The sequence below is a fragment of the Cervus elaphus genome, chromosome 25 (genome assembly GCF_910594005.1).
Source record: "Cervus elaphus chromosome 25, mCerEla1.1, whole genome shotgun sequence".
In the NCBI taxonomy this organism is placed as follows: domain Eukaryota; kingdom Metazoa; phylum Chordata; class Mammalia; order Artiodactyla; family Cervidae; genus Cervus; species Cervus elaphus.
The window spans coordinates 11,946,043-11,968,811 of record NC_057839.1 but is presented as its reverse complement, the minus strand read 5'-3'; the positions used below and the strand labels follow the sequence as shown (position 1 = coordinate 11,968,811).

The window sequence follows — 22,769 nt, the reverse complement described above, 5'->3', positions numbered from 1 at the left end:
ACTTTTTATTTGGAAATACAGTCTAACCTCAAAAAAAAAATACAAGAATAAATTAGTACAAAGAACACCTGTATACCTTTAGCTTTTTACTACATTTGCATACGTGCATGTGTTTATAATATTTTTTCAGATCTATTTGAGCATACATTTTATATTCTTTTGCCTAACTACAAAAGCATTTTTAGAGACGTGACCCTTCTATATCCCTTCTACTTCATTGCCCTTCGTTCTTAGGAACCAGCTTTATTTTATTAATCTTTTCAGTATTTTTTTAATAAAGATAAACAGATATCTATATGTTAAATTTTTAATATCCCCATCTTTCTTACTTAAAAGTATACTGTATATGTTCTCTTGTACTTGGTTTTTTTCAGTTAGCAGTATTTCCTGGAGGTCTCTACATATCAGTTCATAAAAACTTTTCTCATCTTTTTTGTTTTAAATACCTGCATAGTACTTCATTTTGTGTATACACCTATAATTTATTCACCTATACTTGGACATGTTGTGCTTTCCAGAATTTTGAGTTACAGATAATCTTATTGCATATGTATTTTTAAATTCTTGGGGGGCATATCTTCAGAATAAATTCCTAGAAAAGGAACTTGGGTAGAATAATAAGCATGTAAATATTTTTGTTAGATACTGCTATTTCTCTCTCTGTATGAATTGTACTCTTTTGTATTTATACCAGCACAGTGTAAGAGTACATTTTCTTCACAGCTTTGCCAACAGAGTATATTTTCAAACTTGACTTTTTATCCAGTCTCATGGGTCAAAGATGGTATTTTAGTATAGCTTAAATTTTCTTTTATTTGTTTTGTAATTTTGATATGTATTTCCATGTACTTAAGCTGTCAGTCCTCTGATTTTACCTCCTCTCTTCCATGATACACACAACCGCATGCTTTTATTTCTTCATTTGAAGACGTAGGTGAGAATTTGGTTATTCGCAGAACTGCTGGCACGCCTAGTGGAGCACCCGTTCTCTTCCTTTCAGTGTTTATCCTGTTTGTTCCGCAGTGCCTTTCTCTTTTAGACAGCTTAAGTATGGAGTATCATTTGAAGCTAACTAAAAAGACATAATTTCCCATAGTGTTAGTAATTTTGTTAATCTATTGATATTTGATAAATTATAGTAAAATCTCCCAGTAATAGTTAAATTAAGGCTGTTTTGTTAACCTTAAATGTTTTTGTTGTTGGAGCCATTCTTAAAGTTTTTTTTCTTTTCCCCATAGAACATTCCTGATGTGGATGAAGAAGGCTATAGTATAAAACCAGAAGCAAATCAGAATGATATCCTTTTAGTATCTGGGTATTCTTGTGGATTGTATTGGCATATATAAGTAGACAGTTATAACAAAATAACCCATTGTTTAATAAAGACCTTAATTTTTAATTAATTGTAATAAAATGTGCCTCTGTGTTATTTGATATGTTATGAATAAGTTAGTAGTTAGATTTCTGGTAAAATCCATCTTGCCTTTTAAAGTTTTTTGTTCCTTTTTATCAATGTGTGAAAAACTGGTTGTGCCCTAAGATAATCTAAAAAGTCGATTCTTTAACCAATACTCACATACCAAAGAGAACCATTTCTACTCATCTAGTGATTCTGATTCTGAAGATGAAGAACCAAAGAAGTATCGGATAGAAATCAAACCTGTGCATCCAAATAACTCACATCACACAATGGCTTCCTTGGATGAATTAAAAGTATCTATAGGAAATATAACACTCTCCCCAGCAGTATCTGTAAGTAAGAAAATAAACAAGTTTCCACTCACTATATAGAAGTCTTTGGTTTTTGTTTAGTAGCTCATCTACCTGCATCTGGATAGTTTTAGGACTAACAAAAATTAAAAATCACTTAATGAAAGAAAGTGAAGTCACTCAGTTGTGTCCGACTCTTTGAGACCCCATGGACTGTAGCCTACCAGGCTTCTCCTTCCATGGGATTTTCCAAGCAAGAGTACCAGAGTGGGTTGCCATTTCCTTCTCCAAGGGATCTTCCTGACCCAGGGATCAAACCCTGGTCTCCCGCATTGCAGGCAGCTGCTTTACCCTCAAAATCACTTAGTAATAGTTAATTTAAGCATGTTGGATAAGGAAATAATTTATGATTTTTTTCAGCTTTATTGAGTATACAGTTTATAATCTTTATACAGGCAAATGAGTTTGTGAGCTTGGCTTAGTTTTGCTTCCTTTTGAATGTGTTTTCAGTGAAAACATGGAAAATCCACTATTTTTGCCATTGATGTATTTTATAAATACTACTATATGTCTCTGGCAGAGTTTTGTAAACTACAGTGTTAACCTTTTCCTCATCTGATGTTAAAGTCTTTCATCCATTTTTTTGGTGGGGTTTTTTTTTTTTGATAAGCTTTATTATAAAAGGGAATTCCATTAAAATGAATCTCATGATTGTATCTTCTTTTTTTTTCCCTGTCACTGTAATTAACGGTTGTTTTCCATAATTTTCATACTGGAAATGGCAAAGATAAGAACTCTTAGTTGACAGTGATTAATTCCTCAATTCTGAGATACTAAACTTGATAGCTTTTGAGGCAGAAAAGCAATCAACATAATAGATCTTTCTAATGATGTCATACTTTTAAATTCAGAAATGTTAAACTGTGGGGAATAAAAGCATGTCTTAGAATGTCAAGTTAGTTTATCTGTTCATACTTATTGTAGTTGATATTAAACCTATTGTTCTTGATAATGGAGAATAAAAATTCTCACCATTTTGTATTATTATTTAATTGCAGATTTTAAGTAGTTTATATGTATTTGTTGGAAAAAGTGTTTTTCTCCCAATGTCATCAGTTCAGTTCAGTCATTCAGTCATGTCCGACTCTTTGCGACCCCATGGACTGCAGTCCATGCCATGCATGGGGCCATGCAGTCCCCATGCCAGGCTTCCCTATTCATCACCAACTCCTGGAGCTTGCTCTAACTCATATCCATTGAGTCAGTGAGGCCATCCAACCATTTCATCCTTTGTTGTCCCCTTCTCCTCCCACCTTCAGTCATTCCCAGCATCAGGATCTTTTCCAGCGAGTCAGTTCTTCACATCAGGTGGTCAAAATATTGGAGTTTCAGCTTCAGAAATCAGTTCTTCCAATGAATATTCAGGACTGATTTCCTTTACACTTTTAGAGTTTGAGAACTGTTTTTTCCACCAAAAAGATATTTCTGAAGTGAGGTTTTATTCTACCATTGTTATTAATGCCAAGGTTAAATCATGGTGCATATATATATAAAGTCAGAAGTTGTAAAGTCAGTAAAAAGTTTTATTGTGTAAGAGTATAACTAATTTAAAATATATATGTAAATAAATAAAAAGCCTAGAGGAAATAAAATATTAATCATCTTATCTTTGGGTAGGGAGATAATTGATGCTTTGTGCTCTTTTTTTTAAAAGAAATGTATTGATTTCATACTCAGAAAATAAGTAATAATCAGAAAAGTTAATTGTTAATATCAGGTTTGAAAAGAGGATCTTGAGAGTATATTTTGTTGCCTAGTTTGCTTATCTAGCTTAAGTTGTTTTTTCCTCCCAACAGTGTATGTCTTTTAAGGTATATATATATAGATTTTAGATATGATTAAGAAGGGAATAGACAGATTGTTAGAGCAGAGAAATATATTTCAGACTCTGAAATGAATACTGTGGTTTTCTTTTTCCTTTTTTTAACCTATTTTTCCTTTTTCTTTCCATGTACTACTAGAGACACAGCCCAGTAAGTGCAGAATTTTATATTTTTATTTATTGACTTAAAAAATCATTGTATATTTAAACATTGATTTTCAAAATATTTGCTTTTGATTAGCAAGTCATAGTATCTTGCTGTAGGTACTAGTATTTTAAAACATTTCATTTTATTGAATTATTTGAAGGTATACATGTTATATTTTGACAATAAAACAAAAGGTTTTTTCTGTAATCTTTTTAGCTAAATACAGTTTGTAATTGAGCAGGTATACAGAAAACTTGAAATTATGTTCCCAGTGTTAACATTTTATCAAGTAATTTTATTACCACATTAAATTGTTTGATGGCACTTAGATTTTGCATTTCTATTTTAGGTGCAGATGAATCGGAATTCATCTAGTAAGTTTGACTTTTAAATTGGTTATTTTAAGTCTATTAAAATTTATCAGAGAATTTGCTAAGCTTGTAGCCTAACATATGTAGTTGTAGAAATGGTCTATGCTCATCATTAACCATAACAACAGACTAGAAGTATACTTATTTTGCAACAGAAGACAATTTATGTGTATTATTTCTTTCAGTTTTAAGATGTGCTTTAGGCTTTAATACGTGGCTACCACATTTTTCATAACCAAAGAGCAGCTTCTGATTAAGCTTATAAAACAGTTAAACTATCATAACTCTTCATGAAGCAGAAGGTGCTTGTGAGTTTTAGCTTGATCTTTAAGTCATATCACATTTGTAGTTTTATTATAAAGTTTTTAGTATAGTAACAAATTATACTAAAAACGATTAGGGGATGGTAACATCATTTGCAGAATCATGTGTTAAACATAACAGGAATCGAACCAGGGTCTCCTGCATTGCAGGCTGATTCTTTACCAGCTGAGCTATCAGGGAAGCCCAAACGTAACACACGGTGTGGGAAGAACAGAGTTGAGCAGCCCACACCAAAGTTATGCAGTTCTGTGAACAGTGCCTGATAAAAACCAATGACATCAGTCATAATTAAAAATTCTAGCACAGTTGAAAAGACCTATTAAATTCATAGTAAATACCAAACTAAAAGTGAAATTTCATTAATACTTTTAAAAAATAAATGGTAAGTAGCTTGTTGATAGGGGATATGAGGGGAAAAGAGTATAAACCCATTTTCAGCAACTGAGTTATGAAGATGAGGGTAAAGAGCAGAAAGATAAAGAACACCACAGTAAACACTTTGAGGCAAAATAAATGGCTGAGAAAAGCCAAATGGGAGAATGTGATATGAATGGGCATTATGTGGAATTTGTTCCACATAATGTTATTGTTTTTCCACATTCATTATTGTTGTTTAGTCGCTAAGTAGTATCCAACTCTTTTGTAACCGCATGGGCCCACCAGATTCCTTTGTCCATGGGATTCTTGTCCAGGCAAGAATACTAGAGGGGTTTGCCGTGTCCTCCAGGGGATCTTCCCAACCCAGGGATTAAACCTGTGTCTCCTGCATTGACGAGTGGATTCTTTACCACTGAGTCACCAGGGTAGCCTGTTACTCCTCATAGTTTGCTGTAATTACCCATGCTGATGTATTTTGCATTCATCAGCTATTCTTAGTGATGCAAAACATTAAGGTGCAGTGAAAATTGCTTATGAACCAACAGAATTTTTGCATTACTGATGCTAACCCCCATGTACCAGTTGCTTATGAAATGATTCATGTTACAAATGCAGAAGGTAGCAAAATAGACTATCTCATGAAGAGACTGTTGCTCTAGGTTGTTAGAAAAATTTTATTTTTCAAAATAAAGTGTTCTTCAAGAGTTAGTGTCTACTTTTGGTCAATAAAATAATCACTATTAATATCTTAGAGCTTGAAAAATGCTTTCATGATTCATCAGTTAAAATTCTTGAGTAGTACATAAGCTTTTAAACATCTGTTCTGATTTTTAGAGTTGCATCCCATATTTTTTTATGAACAGCAGTTTAATGAATATGATAGTTTAGGTGACTCAAGTTATTTCTTATCAAAGATATTAGAGATAAAGGTTTAGCAGAAATTCAGCTCTTATTTTAATATTCTTAAGCATGGTAGAAAATTTGTTAAAAGCTTGTTTTCCTTTTCTTTGTGTGTGTGTGTGTGTGTGTGTTATTAATATCAGGATTTAAAAGTTGATCTATGTGTAGTAGTTCTCTTTACATTAAAATATTTTATTGGATTAATTTTTTCATTATATTTTGACTTTTTAACTAGGTGAAGAGTTAACAAAATCAAAGCCATCTGTTGCATCCAATGAGTAAGTTTTACATTCAAAATCTTCTGTAAATAGACTTTATTTTTTAGAGAAATTTTAGGTTCACAGCAAAATTGAGTGGAAGGTACAGAGGTTTTTGCATATACACTTTGCCTCCACATATGCCAAACCTCCCCCACTATCAGAATCCACCACCAGAGGAGCATAGTTACAGTTGATGAACCTCTATTGACAAATTGTTACCATCCAAAGTCCATGGTTTACATTAGGATTCACTCTTGGTGTTGTATATATCCTGTGAGTTTTGACAAATGAATAATGACATGTGTCCATCATTATAGTATCATACAGAATAATTTCACTGCCCTAAAAATCCTATGTCCTCTACCTATTAATCCTTTCCTCCCCACTACATTTAAATTTTAAGTATCCTTTTGTTCTTTCTAGAGAGTTTTACTTTCTCTGTAGTTTTAATTCGAGAAGACTGTTTATAGTCATCCCATTTCCTAAGCTGTGAAATGTCAGAGTTTTTAGATGTTTTAAATTATTTCTCATTTGACAGTATTTATTTCTATGATAATTAAAAAAACATCCATTCAACTGTATTTGGCTTTGGTGTCCTCACTGCTGGTTCTAAGTAAATGATAGTATCACAAACTCACACTCGTCTATTTTTTTTAACTCTGGTTTATATTGGAGTATAGCTGATTAACAGTGTTGTGACAGTTTCAGGGGGACAGCAAGGGGCTCAGCGATACGTACACATGTATCGTTTCTCCCCCAGACTCCCCTCCCACCCAGGCTGCCACATGGCCCTGAGCAGAGTCCCCTGCGCTGCGCAGTAGGACCCTGGTTACTCAGTTTAAATGCAGCAGCATGCATGTCTGTATCTCATCTAGTTATTCTCATGGAAATTCTCTCACTTTCCTTCAATTTTGTCTGTGACTTTGTAAAGTAGACTGTATACTTTATGAACCTCAGAATGAAGTGTTTCAGCTAAGTTGATAAAGGAGAGAGGACGTGTTGCCAGTTGTTCTTAGAAAGAAAAAATATTTTAAGCCAGTGTTGCATGGGTTTTCCCCCTCACTTCTATATTAGTAAGAATACTTTAAATATTTATTGCATGAGTAAAAGTAGACTTAATTAAATGGATAGTTTGAAATGGAAACTTTCCAAGCTAAGCAATAATTGAGCACACCAGTGGTATTCATTTGATTTTTCATTTTTAAAGATAAGTTGTTTAGTGTTTTAAGACTTTGTTTTCAGGAATCATTTATGCAGTTATGATTCTGTACTTTATCATAAGTGTGTTTCCATGTGGGTACATGTTGTGATATTGGATCTCTACTTATAAAGTGATTGTGATTTTATTATCGTGGACTTGTTTTCTCAGATTTCTAAAAAATACTTTAAATAATGGTAGTTTGATACATTAAATTATTTTCAAATGAGGATTAATTTTATTTTTATGCATAAATATATACAATTTTTATTTGTCAAAAATACTTCACTAGAGTTGGGAAAATTAGTTAAAGAAGGGGTACAAAGGTCAGGTGTTCAGAATAGAGATTAAGCATCTTAAAAGGGGTATGACTAGAATGAAAAAGAGAAACATTTATATAAAAGTTTGTATTAAAGTGAAGAGCAAAAAAAAAAAGTGAAGAGCCAGGATTGGAATCCTGAGAGTAACTAGTTTGGAGGATTCCAAGAGGTTAGTGGAGGAAAATCTTTGGTTATGCAGCACGTTGAGGTTTCTGAAATGAAAATGTTCATGCTCTTGATTTTGTAGTTAGTCTTGGTAACCTCTCATAAAAAGGCATCTATGACCCATACATCTGGTGGCCCAGGCATGGATTACGTAGGGAGAAATTCTGCCTGTGTGTGATCTACTGCAGTGGTCAGACCATTGAAGTTTGTAGAGTCATTTATATAGATAGGGCTTAAGCCACCACCCTGTACATAAAAGGTACTTTTTAAAAAGTCCTTTACCCCCTTTCTTCATCTTCGATAATAAATATGGCCTTATAAAATTTCTATCTGATTTCATGTCACTTAAGAAACTTCTGTCCAAGACTGGGTTCTAGGTGTGAATTCACAGATCTGACACTGCCATAGAGTTAGCTACGTGAGTTTAAGCAGCTCTTTTAGACTCCCCATGCTGCTTTTCATTTGTAAAACTGAAATTAATTTCCATTCTGGCAGCTCCTTTGATTATTAGAATATAACAAGATTTAATTAGTAGGGATTAAGCTATTCTCACTTAAGAACTTCACATAATGTTATTGTAGGTTCTGTTTATAGCAGTTGATAAATAGTTTATTAAACCTATTTACCTGCTAATTAAGTTCTTCATAAATTCAACTGGCAGAATATCCAGTTCTTTGATCATATATATTGCTGTTGTAATTCTTTCTATGTATTCCTAGATGTTATACTAATAAAATGCTCATTTGCTAAAATGCTTATTTTTAAAATGTTCTGATAGGAAAGGGACCAGTGATTTACTTGCTTGGGACCCCCTGTTTGGACCATCTCTTGATTCATCTTCTTCAGCTTCATTAACTTCATCATCATCATCAGGTAAATATATTTATTTTTTTAAACTGTAAAGGAATGCAGCAGTTATTTTTTCTAACTGATTTATCCATTACTTCTATGTTGTACTTAACTATCAACAATTTAGCTTGTCCTCTGATCATATTGCCATATAAAAGTAATTTTATACTGATTTGTTAACTTACGTTAAAGACCATATGGCTTTCAAGTAAAAATTCATCAAAAACCAACTTTTTTCCCTTTGTATATTACTGCACAAACAATAATTTTTAGTATTCAACTGCATAGATGTGTGTTAATATTAACTAGTCCATTCTTGATGTACATTCAAATTGCACCTAATTTTTAGTGTTATGGACATTCATAGATATAACAGATTTTGTCCACACGTCTCATATCCTTATAATAATTTATCAATACAAGATTTAGGAGTCCCAAGATATGCCCATTGATGCTTACTGTCAAACTGCTTTCCAGAAAGGCTTCAGCACTTCCCAAGAAGTGCATGAAAGAACTTAATGAATGCATTTTAGGTATTCTTCTGGAAAGAATATATTAAATTCCTCTTTTTTTCAAAATATAAAATCCCATTAGTCAACAATCAAAGCCTGTTTAATAAAACTGCTTGTTCAAAAATGGAAAATAAAATCACTTTAAGTTGATCTTCAAACTTCTTTGGGATTTCAGAAATGCTGTACAGTATTTAGAGTTAAAGTGTTGCATGAAGTCCTTTTTATTGTCAGTATTTTATATATGAAAAAATTAAAGTTCAGAGATGATTAGGAACTTCTCTAACACCATATAAGTAGGAAATGAAGCATAGATTCAAACCTGGATTTTACTAATTCCAAAATCTTCGTTCAATTCATCATACTCTGGCAGATTAACCAAACAGTAAGCCACATTGAAACACTTTGCTATAAATACTAAATAAACACTAGTATTTACATTTGGATTGTTTGGAAACTAATGTTTTTTAGTTTTAGAAATTATGTGGATTTTAGGCAACCTTAACTGAAACAATTGAGAATTTTGAAGAGCAAGAACCAGTCGTTAGGTAATTGAACATATTCTGAAGTGGCATTATAGCCTTTCTCATTTGGCTTTTGTTTACTGTTCACTTTTAGGAAACTGATCTTACCAGTGGATCTTATAAGTAAAATAATTGTATAGGAAAAACTGAAGTTGTATTAAGGTCTCTTTTTATTTAGTAAAAATGTCAGAATACTGTGTCATTTTGTTTTTAGAATGAAGAATGTCCTAATTTTAATTTAGTTAGTATTATGAATTGGTTTTTTATCTTTAATCAAAGTTTTCATATTGTCTGTTCTTACAGAGGTTTCCATCATACAGAAATTTCTTCATAACTCCACCATTGTTTCTCACTATTTTCTTTAGCACAGTCTCTTTCTTTTCAAAAAATTGCTCTTTTCCTCTTGCTACCATCTAAAGAATGTTTTCCCCGTATTACTTTCAGCTTCAGGTAAAACAAAAAAATGATACTTTAGCTGTCATTTGATGTTAGTAGGTCGGGAGTGATAAAACTTTTTTTTGCTTATTTTAAAACTTATTTTGATATGCCTTTTAAAACCTTCCTATTAAGTCTAAAAAATATTATTTTCCCTTCAAAGAATGTTAGTGATGTTGAAAAGAGTCATTCTGCTGTGCAATAATTATTATTAGGTCTTCACCTGGACAGGATATAATTATTGATAAAACTGATGAATACATTATGATGATTCTATTTCATAAGACTGGCTGTAAATGAACTTACTAAATAGGCATTTTTTCTTAAATTTCTTTCCCCTCTTTTTGCAGTACATGTCCCCTTTATTTTAGCATCATCTACACCAATAACCCATTTTCACTTTAGAATGGGCCAGGTTGTCAGATTATTCCCTCCTCACTTTTGTTCCCTCCAGAATGTTAGTTCATTAATGACTCCATCTCAGCTGAACTAGTCTAAGAAAACAATTCCTATCAGTAACTGACAACATTAAACCCTTCAGTGTTTTGTATTTAAAAAACATGCTTAGAGCTTGGTATAGAAGTATTTTCAGTTGCTTTTTCTACCATATAGATTATAAATGTCATATATGTATAACATACATACAAATTTATATATAATAAAAACATGTATATAAAATTTAATATAAATATCTCATACCTGCCTCCCCTTTGATGAGTGCTAGTATAGACCATCTCCTCTCCAACACTGATGTCGCCTGTCTTACTTCCTGTGACAGTTTTCAGTTTTACCACTTGTTGAGGAACACATGTACCTAGCACCATCGCTTTGACACCTTGCCAAATCTTTCAGACTTTTACTGACTCTCAGCACTACCTTTTGCTCCTCTGGGAAAACAAGAATAATTCTGGCTTTATATGTTTTGGGGCCTTAAATTTAGTTCCTTATTCTCATAATTATTTTCCCCAATTAGTATAAACTTTGAGCTCCTTGTCTTGTTCCATGTATTATTAAAATTTTCTGTTGTTGAGTAATTAAAATAATACTAACCTGAAGGAAGAACTATTTGGCTGTATAGATTTATATTTTAATTTTAGGATTTTCCTGTTGCTTCTAGTTCTCAGTTGCTTTCTTCTGTTGCTGCTGTTCTTAATGAACAAAATAGGAACTCCTCTTTTCTCTCCCAGATTGATTTGTCTGGGCTGTGTGATAATTGACAGTTTACTTGAAACCAGGTCAGATTTTGGGTCTAGAAAACCCATTACCAGATTATTCCACCAACCCTCTCTGCTCTCCTGCTGTGATGACACCACCAGCAAGCATAAAAAATTTTCTTCTGCTTCATGGTTGCAAAGTTGGTGGATTTCTTTTACTGATGAACTTGTTAAAATTACTAGTGGAGCCCAGAAGGTACTCCAGAGATTGCATTGTAAAGCTAAATGAAAATACTTTCAGGCTCTCTGGTGCTTTGGATAGATTTGTTTATAATTAATCTACTATAACTTATAATTAATAGATTAATTTATAAACAGTAAAGTCAATGAATATTGCTGTTAGTTTTTCTCAAAAAGCAAATTCTGATTATTTGAAGAAGTGGAACTTGACACTCCTACCAGGCTTGGATTGTTCCATAGTGAAGTTTCAAGTGTTAGTACCTCTGCTATGGTAAGCCCTCTCACAAGCGTGAGGTAGCTTAAGTGTTGGTCACTGCTGGTTTCGTTGATAATGAACACATCTTTGAAGTAAATGTGTCATCGCACAAGGAAGTATTCCGCCCTCAGGTTAGTTCACATTTCTTCCAGTGTTCAGCTTAAGGTAGGGGTGCAGCATGAAAGAACTGGTGCTGACTGGAAGACGGCAGCTGCTAAACTTGATTTTTTATCAGGGTTTTACTGTTTTCTTCCAGCAACCTGAACTGTGCTTGCATCTGTTATCTCTTCATATGATCTGCTTTCTAGATAACCCCGTACCCCCTGCATTTGCTTTCACTCCTGTGTAACTGCCTTTTTCTTTGGGTCTCTCCTGACCACCCCCACGCGCCTTCCTTATACTCCTCCATTGCTGACGGAGAGTTCTCAGCTCGACTGTTTGCTTTTCTGTGTACGTACTTAGGCACTTCCTTATATTTTTAACATGGCACATTGTAAACTTGCAGAACTTACCGAAATATGTTCTTCAATCTGAATTATAGGCCCATTTTTTAGAATGGACCAAAAGAATTTGAAGGTCATTTTAATTAAAGATTATTTAAATGTATTTGCTTCCATTCTACATTCTTGCTTTGATTATGCTAATACATGTGTAACTTTTGATAATATACACTTGAACTTTATTCATTAATTTCTGTCATGCTGAGAGTTATTTTTATTAGGACTACTAAGATTTGTATTTCTGGTTTTTAAAACTGCAACATTTGCAAATAGTCTTGAAAAACATTGAACACTAAATTTATGTAGGATTTAGGAAGTTAATATATAATTTTCTATGTTTGCCAAAAATTAATTATAGTGATTTGGGGAAGGTTTTTGTAAACTAATAAGATATTTTGATTGTCACCAAAAAATGGCACAGCGTGGTTCAACTTAAAAGTGAGATTACAAGTTTAATTAAGGTAGGTATTTTATTTAGAGTTCATGTTATTACTTTGAAGATGTTGCTTCAAAGACTTGGTCTTAAATAACTGTAAAGTACAAGTATTGGCAAGAAACTAAAGACCTTAGGCCTTAAATTGGTTTATTTTTACTTTATTAGATTTAATTTTTATATGTATAAATAATTGAAGCTAATATAATTTATAATTGTCAGTTTTATTGAAAACTTCATTTTTTTCAGGAATATTACTGGTAACTCTGAGAAAAAGAACTTCTAAAAAATGAGCTTTGAATCCTAACGATTCCTCTGTAAGGGAATGTTTTTATCTAAGGATTGCTATGTATTAATGATTTTCTTCAAATTCTCTTTTTCCACCCACCAGCCAGGCCCACAACTCCTCTTTCTGTAGGCACCATTGTTCCACCTCCAAGGCCTGCTTCCAGACCAAAGCTTACTTCAGGCAAACTCTGTGGGATTAATGAAATAGTAGGTACTCAGTTTTCTTTTTCATTATAACTGTTTTGATTTAGTATGCAAATGATATTTTTCTATATGTTCCTTTACTGCTAAATCCTTGGCATTTTCTACTCAAGTCTTCACAGTACAGAAAAATTTCCCCTGCTAATACTTCCTTCACTTTCTTATATTATCTCAGTGATCATACCTGTGGAGCAATACCATTGTTCCGGAGAAAGAGATTTCCTAAGAAAGTTACCACATTATGAAAATATAATTCAGACCCATTGTTTCATAATTAAGCAGTTTTCATATAATTCTGCTTAAAGTCAGATATTAAGGAAGAAATGGTGGCCTGTTCTTAGGCCTAGAAATATTCTGCTAAGGGAGTCCTGGTGGACATAGAGTCCAGCTTTCTTTATTTTATACATAAAGCATCTGGAGCTCATATCACTTAATTGACTTGTAAAAGTACATATTGCTTTAAAAAAAAGAAAGGTGTTGGTCTTCAAAAGTTGTCAGATCATGAGAGAAAACATATGGGTTCTATTCAGAGTCAGGCTCTCCCAAACTAGTCTTCTTTCCTTCAATCTGTTCTGCTTTACTTCATCTTTTACTTGCCAGTTTAATTGCCAGAATTAAATTTCTGAGTGTCAAGCTTAATCTTTTCCCCTGATACACATCTGCAGTATTACCCCATAATCCATGTATTGAATGTTTTAGCTGAATCTACGGGGCTTTTCATAAAATTGCCTTAGCAACCTGCATTACCAGACCAACTGTCCAGCTTTTTCCTCTTTGCATCCTACCAGTCACTCAGAAGTGAAGTGAAGTGAAAGTCACTTAGTTGTGTCTGACTCTTTGCGACCCCATGGACTGTACAGTCCGTGGAATTCTCCAGGCCGGAATACTGGAGTGCGTTGCCATTCCCTCCTCCAGGGGATCTTCCCAACCCAGGAATCAAACCCTGGTCTCCCACTTTGCAGGCGGATTCTTTACCAGCTGAGCCACCGGGGAAGCCCACCAGTCACGCAGAACTTCCCACTGTTCCCCAAATGCATCATGCTTTTCTGGGCATCAGTGTTTCCATTGTGCGCCCTCTGTTTGAAATGCCCCTTAGTTTTCTGTGTAGGAAACTGCACTCTCTCGTTAAGATCCTGCTAAATGTCAGCACCTAGGTCAAAGCCCTCTTTGTTCTTTACTCCCCACTCCATTATGAGGACAGTGGATTTAATTATTCTCTGTCATTCTCTTCCTTATACCCATATACTTTTTATATTTCATTTAGTGCATAGATCATATTGTATATACAGTTGACCCACAATTGATTCTCCATTTCTGTGGGTTCTGCACCCATGGATTAAAAATATTTGAGGTGGGGGGAACCTCCAGAAAATTTGCCATACACTAGCAGCTATTTATATAGCATTTACATTGTATTAGATGTTATAAGTAACCTAGAGATGATTTAAAGGGTATGTGCTCCCTTCACTGTACTATGTCTTAGCCAATTTCATATCTTTAATAGTCTACTAATGCCTTAATACATTATGTCGATGCCTTAACATAACACCTGACACCTCATGTTCTGTACCACCTCCATCTGTATATATCCACAGCCACATTTTTACACCACTGTATTTTTTTAACCCGCTGTCCATAATAATGAGTCATCAGAAAGCCATTCTCTGGAACTAATACCTTATTTGGTATTAGTTATTTGGGGACACAGAGTTTTACTAAGTATAAAGCATTTGAAGCAGTATAATCTAATTTTTATAAAAGTGTTTATAAATTGTTGGTTTTGTTGGTTTTCTGCCTTCTGTTTTTATGTTCTTCAAATAACTGGGGACAGAAACTGTGTCTGTCACTTCTTTGTATCTAGTACCCATGATTTGACAGGTAGTAGGCACTAGGTAAATACTTAATTCACATAACTTTATAAGCAGGAAAGGGTTGTTTTTAATTAAGTTCAGTATTCTATATTTTAAAAATGAAACACCTCAGGAAGTGTTGCTAATGTATTATTGGAACAGTTATGAATTTGGAAGGAAAAAATCCATCCACCAAGTAAAAGATAAATGAATTAGAATCATATTTTTTGTATTTTTGTTTAACCAGAAAACTGGGAAGACAATAGAATTAAGATTTACTCCTCTGAATGGGGTAAACTTTTCTCAGTGAGGAGGCATTAACAATGAATTATGTAGACAGATTTGCCAAAAGTGAAGCAATATTTAGAAAGAAAATGCTTGCTTCAAATAAAAAAAAGAGTGAAAGCTCAGATAATACTAAGACCTCCTCAGACTAAATCAGGCAAAGCTAATATAGACAGCTCATAAGACAGAAATGCCACTTTTGTTTTTATCTATAGAATTAGCTAAAGTTTTTTTAAGTATTATTTTTCCTTCTTCTAAGGTTCATCTATTCATTGTTGGCAAGAGTGCAGAAAAATATTCTCTTATATTATTATAGGCAGTAGGGTAAAGTGAGTTACCCAAATGGGAAGCAGTTTGGCACTATGTATGAAAAGCTTTCATACTGTTTAATAATTTAACTTCTGAGAATCTATCTTAAGTACACTTTTTAAAATACAGAAAAAGTTGTATATAAAAGATTCTTTTGACAGGATTATTTTAAAATAGTCTTTTCAGCTCTATGGAATCTAATTGTGAGTTTTAAGAAACACAATAAATCTGGTTTATTAATAGTATGTTAAAACTAATCTTACTTGATACCTAAAAATATTTTCTGATAACTGGGGGATTGTTTGAGCATTTTGGTAAATGACATTTTGTTTTTAAGCCCAGGCCATTCAGCCCACCTATAACTTCTAATACCAGCCCACCTCCTGCTGCTCCATTAGCGCGGGCAGAAAGTTCTTCCTCCATCTCATCTTCTGCTTCACTAAGTGCTGCCAATACCCCCACTGTAGGTAAGTAAGTATCGCAGATTGCATGCAAAAGTTAACATATGCATGACAGATATGATCAGGTTGATTGATGGTAGTAAAGTTTTAACATTTGACATTTTGGTTTTTTGAAACAACCTAGCATTATCAAACTAATAATGATAGTTTCTTTTCTTTTTCACATTTTATATTATCTGAGTAGAGAATTTTAATCATGATTAGCACTGTTAAGAATGCATCAAACTTAGAAACTTTTGCCCAATATGAATACAGTTGAAGGCAGAATATGATGAGGTACTTTCTACTGTGAGTTGATATTTGCATTCCTAAAAAAATTTGTTTTAAAAAGCAGTTGACTCTGTGAAAAGAAAGAGGTCTTTGTGCTTGCAGTGTGGTCCTTGGACCTGTAGCATCTGTCTGTATCACCTGGGAACTCAAGTTAGAGACTCTGGAGTGGGCTAGCAATCTTTGAAGAGGCCTTCCAGGCAATTCTGATGCATGTTAAGTTTCAGAATCCCAACTCTAATTAAGCTGATTTAATTATACTGAATTTGATTTGTCAAAATTCAGGAGAAATGCATCTTCTGTGTGTATCCATTATAAAAATGGCATGAGTGGTACAGGCTGAGAGAAATGATTTGATTTCTAAATGTCTGAACATGGTGTTACTATTTTATTTTATATACCTTTGTGAGCATACTGTTTTTTCCATTTTCCAACTTTATGTAAATAATATATTCAATAAGTATTTCTGTTTGCTGTAACAGGCATTTTCTTTTTATATCTTGTTTGCATATGTGGTTTTCTTACTTTTTATTTCCATAGAATCTGTATTTTAGTCGTAAAGAACATAGATGGGTCCTGTTAGAAATCAAGCAGGTCTGAGTTACCAAAATTGCTTTAGTCTTTTCCCATTACCTAGATAATTCATAAGGTTTTCTGTTTGTAAAGGAAACTTTAATTTCAATTAAGTTGGAAAATACTTGTTTGTAGTTTCAGCCAGTACTGGCAGTAGGAGAATCAACGCAGGCGGCATTGGTGGTGCAGGCATGCGGGATGTGATGTGGGCTTCGCGCAACAGTTTCTTTGAATCCACCTAAAATGTTCTCTTTCTATATTGTGATATTTATTCAGCTCTCTGTTCAGATTTAAGTCTTTGATGATTCTTGTTCTTGAGAGTATTTTCTTTTCCTGCAATATTTTGTTTTATTTAAATACGATAGAAGATGATAATTTGATTGGGACCCTCTCTGAAACTGAAAAGCACTGTGAAACTGCACAAGGTATTGTATTGAAAGCAGATGTGTGTGTTGACTAATGATCCTGAAGTACATCTAAAACACTGTTACCCAGTTTTTCCTTTTCCAGCAATGTATGGTGTTTCAGAAATCAAGAATAACTCTAAGGTTTAACTATCTCAATTTTGTACTAATTATGTCCAGTTTCTATACAGTATCTATTGATGATACTGGATAAATTATAAAAATATACAGTATTTTTGCATTATCTTCCATCCCCCCGCTCTTCTTTCCTATTGAGATATAACAATAAATATTACCTCTGGAGCTAATAGAAGCAGAGAAAAACTGATTAGGAAAGAACCAGAAAGAATATATGAGTGTAAAGAAAACTATATTATAAAGACATCCAAAGCAAAGGCTATCATACAAAAACCACTCATACAGTGAGCTGAAGTTAGAGGCATGGAGGCAAGAAGTAGTAGGGGGTAAGCACCTGTTTTTCACGCCTGAGCTGAAAGGAATTCCACAAAAATATATTCATTGATTGTTACAAAGGTAGGTACTCTTTATTTCAGCTTTCTCTGTGTGCATTTTCAAAACACATACAGTGTTTAAATATGCAACAGTTAAGTCAGAATGCATATTATCCTTAAAAAGAATATCCAAGGAATTATTTCTATACAATGAGTTATTCTGAATAATACAGTACACATTTAAACTTTTTAGGGACTTAAGTACATATTTCCTATGTCAAACGTTTTAAGTATGCATATGCAGTATGGTCTTGGAAACAAAAATGGAAAATGGAGGATATGCAAAAATGTTAAGTAGATTTTGAGTTTTTTCCCTAACTCTCCAATACTTTTTCCTTCTCACCAGTATTTCAATAACAGGCTTTACAATTTATGGGGAAACTATTTCAAGAATGTCATTTTATATGCCCAAATTGGATAATTGAAATGAATAACTTTGTAGGTTCTTTTGATTTTTAATGTCAGAGCAGTAGCAGACATTAATGTTACCCCTGACTGTGTGTAAATACTCACAGTATTTGTAGATTATTTAAGGGAAAAGATTAATTTCATATTTAGGAAAATATAATTTTCTCTAATAGAAGATTACTATTGCCTTCCTCTTTCTCTGAAAATATGCTTTCCTGAATTTCTAGTGACTCTCTAGTTTAGAAAAATATATTTTTTAAAAAATTGGACTAATTTAGATTTACAGTGAAATTTTCCCACTGCATGAATGTGTGTTTGCATAGTTGTAATCACATATCCTAGAAACCACTGCGTCTTGATCAAGCCCTTCATTTAATTATCTCTCGCCTCATCTTGAATCCCTGTCAAGGCATTTGTATCTTCAATCCAGGATTCACTGTGTTCAGTGATCTTGCAGAATGAAAAACATAATCATGTTTCTTTTAAACATTTTCAGTGGCTTTTAGTGCCAGAAGGATAAAATTAAAGGTCCTCCATGTCCTGTCTGGGTCATAAACACTTCTTCAGACACATTTTCATGTCTTTTCATCACTCAGCCTATCACCCACAAAGTATGTTTCTGATTTACAAAAAAAAACTACTGTGGTTCAAAAAGGCACCATTTCTTCCATGCCTCTTTGGCAAAGTGTCTGGCATATATTAGTGCTTAGTAAATAGTAGCTGTTGTGATTTTGTGAATACATTTTATTATTGAGTTTATTTTTGTATGAAATTTTAAGTTGTCTTGTTAGAGAGGATTTACTTTCCCAGTGACCTAGAAACAGCAGTTCCTGTTTCTGTGTATTTTTAATCACTGAGCCATTTTTTTTAAATTATGAAGAACCTTCTAAATCATAATTTGTCAAAATCTTTAACATTATAAAATCTTCCTGTCCTCTAAAGGTAACAAAAGCTCTTTCTCGTTGTTTGTAGGATACTAAGTTTAGTTGCAAGGCAAAGAAAACTGATTTTTGTCAGAAATAATATTTAGGTATCACGAAGTAACTAACATTGAAATAAAAATACCTGGTGGTTGTGAACATTGTATAGTGTTTACATATCAAAAACGTACATTTAGATTTCAGAAGTACATGTTGATCTAGGTAATTTTTTTCTTTAACAGTGAATAATTATTGATTTATTTCTATAAAATTGCATCATAAATTATGTGTTAAAAGAAACGTTCCACTTTCCAATCAGTAACAATAATGGTAAGGCATAAATGAGAAGAGTACATTTGTAAAGAAAAAAAAAAAAAGGCAATGCACTATTTGAAGGGATTTTTCTGTCATGAAGTAAAACCAGATACTTTGTATAGGTTTTTAAAATACACATGCATTGTTTACATTTTGTTATGCTTTTAAAACATGTATGATTTGTCTCTAAAGGTATCTTACTAAGTGAACTTTATGTCAGGAATGTTATACCCAAATGATGTTATTAGTCATATTTCAAGGAAGGATAATATGGGAATATAGTACAAGCATTAGACAAAGAAGAGGTAAAAGAGAATTACAGCAACCCACTCCAGTGTTCCTGCCTGGAAAATCCCATGGACAGAGGATCCTGTCAGGCTATAATTCATAAGGCTCGCAAAGTGTCAGACATGACTGAGCGTGTGCACACACACACACATACAGACACAATGATAAGTAAATGATCACATTACATTGCTCATTTAGAAGTACCTAATGGATAGAGATCCCTTAAGTAGAAAAATCCAGTTTAATTACCTTATATATGTGGGTAGAACCGGAGAGAATTTAATATCTGAATGGTTTTGAAGCCATATTTTAGTGACTTCAGCTCTTCATGTGAAGAGCTTTTTCCCCTCTGACATTCCTTAACCCAACCCTTCTGTGTCATTCCATTAAAAGTGTGACATGTTTTCCTGACTTTTTATTTGTCCAGTTTGTTTCATACTGTTTTTTAACCAGATTTATACTTGGGGCATCTTTGAAACCAGTAATAGAGTTAATTGTGACAAGCTAACATTTTGACTCCACTCTGTCTTGGTATTCAATAAATATCTTTCTATAGGCTTAACAGATGACTTGTGTTTATTCTAGGTGTGTCACGAGGTCCCAGCCCTGTCAGCCTTGGAAATCAAGACACCCTGCCTGTGGCAATTGCCCTCACAGAGTCTGTTAATGCCTACTTTAAAGGGGCAGATCCCACCAAGTTAGTTTTTAAAAGATGTGTGTGTGTGTGTGTGTGTGTGTGCAGGGGACTTGGTGGTAAATTTTGAGAGTTATCTTTTGATTCTCTGTAGGCTAGGGTTTTCTGTTACTTGTTTACTTGCTTTTTGCTACCAAATATAGTCATTTAGAGATTGTCTTTCAGATGTAAGAAGCCACTATAATCAATAATGTTGGCTTTTTTCTAGTTTATGTACCTTTTTGGCCAGGTTTTATGACCAGTGTGACACATCTGTTGTTTAACACATCTGTAGAACAGGATTGTCGGAGAAGACAGTGGCACCCCACTCCAGTACTCTTGCCTGGAAAACCCCACGGGTGGAGGAGCCTGGTAGGCTGCAGTCCATGGGGTCACGAAGAGTCGGACACGACTGAGTGACTTCACTTTCATGCATTGGAGAAGGAAATGACAACCCACTCCAGTGTTCTTGCCTAGAGAATCCCAGGGACAGGGGAGCCTGGTGGGCTGCCATCTATGGGGTCACACAGAGTTGGACACCACTGAAGCGACTTAGCAGCAGCAGAAGCAGAACAGGATTGTGGCAGCTGACCTAGATGGGGATAGAACTCTGAATCTTCACCTAATGTGTATCTTTGGTGAAAGTGTGATTTTTGCAAGAGAGACCTACAGTGTATATCTATTTACAGCAGACTCTTAAAGGATTAGTTTAACCTCTTTTAAGAAAATGATCTTCGGGTGAATGATCACTCTTATTTATTTTCATGTATAACATTCATTCATTAAATATTTTAGTGCTAAATATGTGTAAGACTATTATAAGTTTTCATTGTTGTGAAAGAAAGTTTATTAGTTTTCTCTTGAGATAATGTAAGCTCTGTAGAGAAGAATTTTTGTTTACTAAAGTATCCTCAGCACTTAAAACAGAGTCTTACGTATGGTAAGTGCTCAAATATTTTATGAATGAATGTTTTGAACGAATAATGTTATTTATGAAAAGTAGAGGTATTGATAATATGCTGTGAAGAAAAATACACCAGGTTAAGGGGATAAACAGTTAACAACAGTCAGCTACTATTTTAGATAAAATGATCAGAGAAAACCTTTTTGAGGTTGATTTAAGTAGATGTGTGAAAGACATTGAGGGAAGAGCAAGCCATGCACATAACTTGAGTGAAGAGCATTCTAGGAGGTGTAAGGGACTCGGGTAGAAGCACACTTGAAATATTCAGGAAACAGCAGAGAGAGAACCATGTCACTGAGTAGACGTAAACAGAGAGGAAGGTCGTCACGATAAGTCCACAGACGGGACAGACCAAGCTGGGTGTTGCAGACCCTGATAGCGAGGTTGCAATTCATTCTGGGTGAGGTGTGAAGCAAGTCGAGACTTTTGAGTAGAGAAGTAATAAGTTACTAACCTCTGTTTTCGAAGTAGCGCTCTGCCTGCTGTATGGAGAATAAACTAGGAGGAGTCAGAGTAGATGCAGAGAGAAAGGGTTAACCAGTGGAGTCCAGGTGAGAGATGATGGTTGTTTGTATAAGGGTATTAGCAGAGGAGATGGTGAGTGGTAATGGGAGTTCTGAGTATATTTTGAAAAGAAGAGTTGTCAAGATTGTTGAGGGTGTAGATTGCTAAATTTGAAGTACTTGTTAAGACAGCTTAGTGGAGATGTTGATGATAGTTGAATGCATGATTCTGGAGTTAGGGAGATAGGTTCAGATTAGAGAGAAAGTATTTGTAAGTTATTCGTTTGTACATGACACTTTAAACTGGGGCATTAGGATGTAAAGAAGAGATCTGATGAGAACTTAAGCCCTCCCCCCCTCCCCCCCCCCAGTGTTTAAATGATCAGCAGTGGAGTTTGGGACAGTAAGCAATATGAGAGGTGAGGAGAGAACCAATAGAGCAGTGTCCCAGAAACTGAATAAACTCTTTCATGAAAGCAGGTGTCAGGTCAAGAAAAATTGATCATTGACATTATAGAGGTCATTAATGACCTTCACAAGAGCAGCTCTAGTAGACTGGTGGAGATGAAAGCCTGCTTCAGGGGAACTCAGGAGCGTGAGATGATGCAAATACAGACAGCTGTATTCAGAGAGAGCAAATGTTAGGCAGTTCTTTTAGGATAGTTTGCTCTAAGTAGAAGCAGAGAAAGTGGGCGGTAGCAGGAGAGAAATCAGAGGAGGCTTTTATTAATTTTAGTTTTTGTGTTTTTAAAAGATAATAGGCATTTCAGTATGCATGTGGGAAAAATCTAATATTTATGGGAAAAATTGAACCTGCAGGAAAGGGGACAATTGCATGAGTGAAATTCTTCAGTATGAGATGTGCTACAGGACAGAAGTGACAGGATTAACCTTAGGTGCATAGACTTATTATCTGTTGAAATAGAAGGGAAGGCAGAAGGTTTAGATGGCTTCAGCCTAAGGGAGATTTAGGATTTTAGCAGTGAGACTAT

At 34.1% G+C, this 22,769-nt stretch overlaps 1 protein-coding gene across 1 annotated transcript in view; it reads left to right on the top strand.

Moving 5' to 3' along the window:
* Positions 1–22,769, top strand: part of FCHO2 (FCH and mu domain containing endocytic adaptor 2) — a 129,971-nt gene that overhangs the window by 84,896 nt on the left and 22,306 nt on the right. The window contains exons 12-20 of the mRNA XM_043887181.1: positions 1,239–1,296; positions 1,577–1,752; positions 3,732–3,743; positions 4,090–4,114; positions 5,949–5,991; positions 8,435–8,529; positions 12,948–13,051; positions 15,827–15,956; positions 20,223–20,334. Coding sequence (XP_043743116.1) covers positions 1,239–1,296; positions 1,577–1,752; positions 3,732–3,743; positions 4,090–4,114; positions 5,949–5,991; positions 8,435–8,529; positions 12,948–13,051; positions 15,827–15,956; positions 20,223–20,334 — 755 coding nt within the window. The remainder of the gene's footprint in view (positions 1–1,238; positions 1,297–1,576; positions 1,753–3,731; positions 3,744–4,089; positions 4,115–5,948; positions 5,992–8,434; positions 8,530–12,947; positions 13,052–15,826; positions 15,957–20,222; positions 20,335–22,769) is intronic.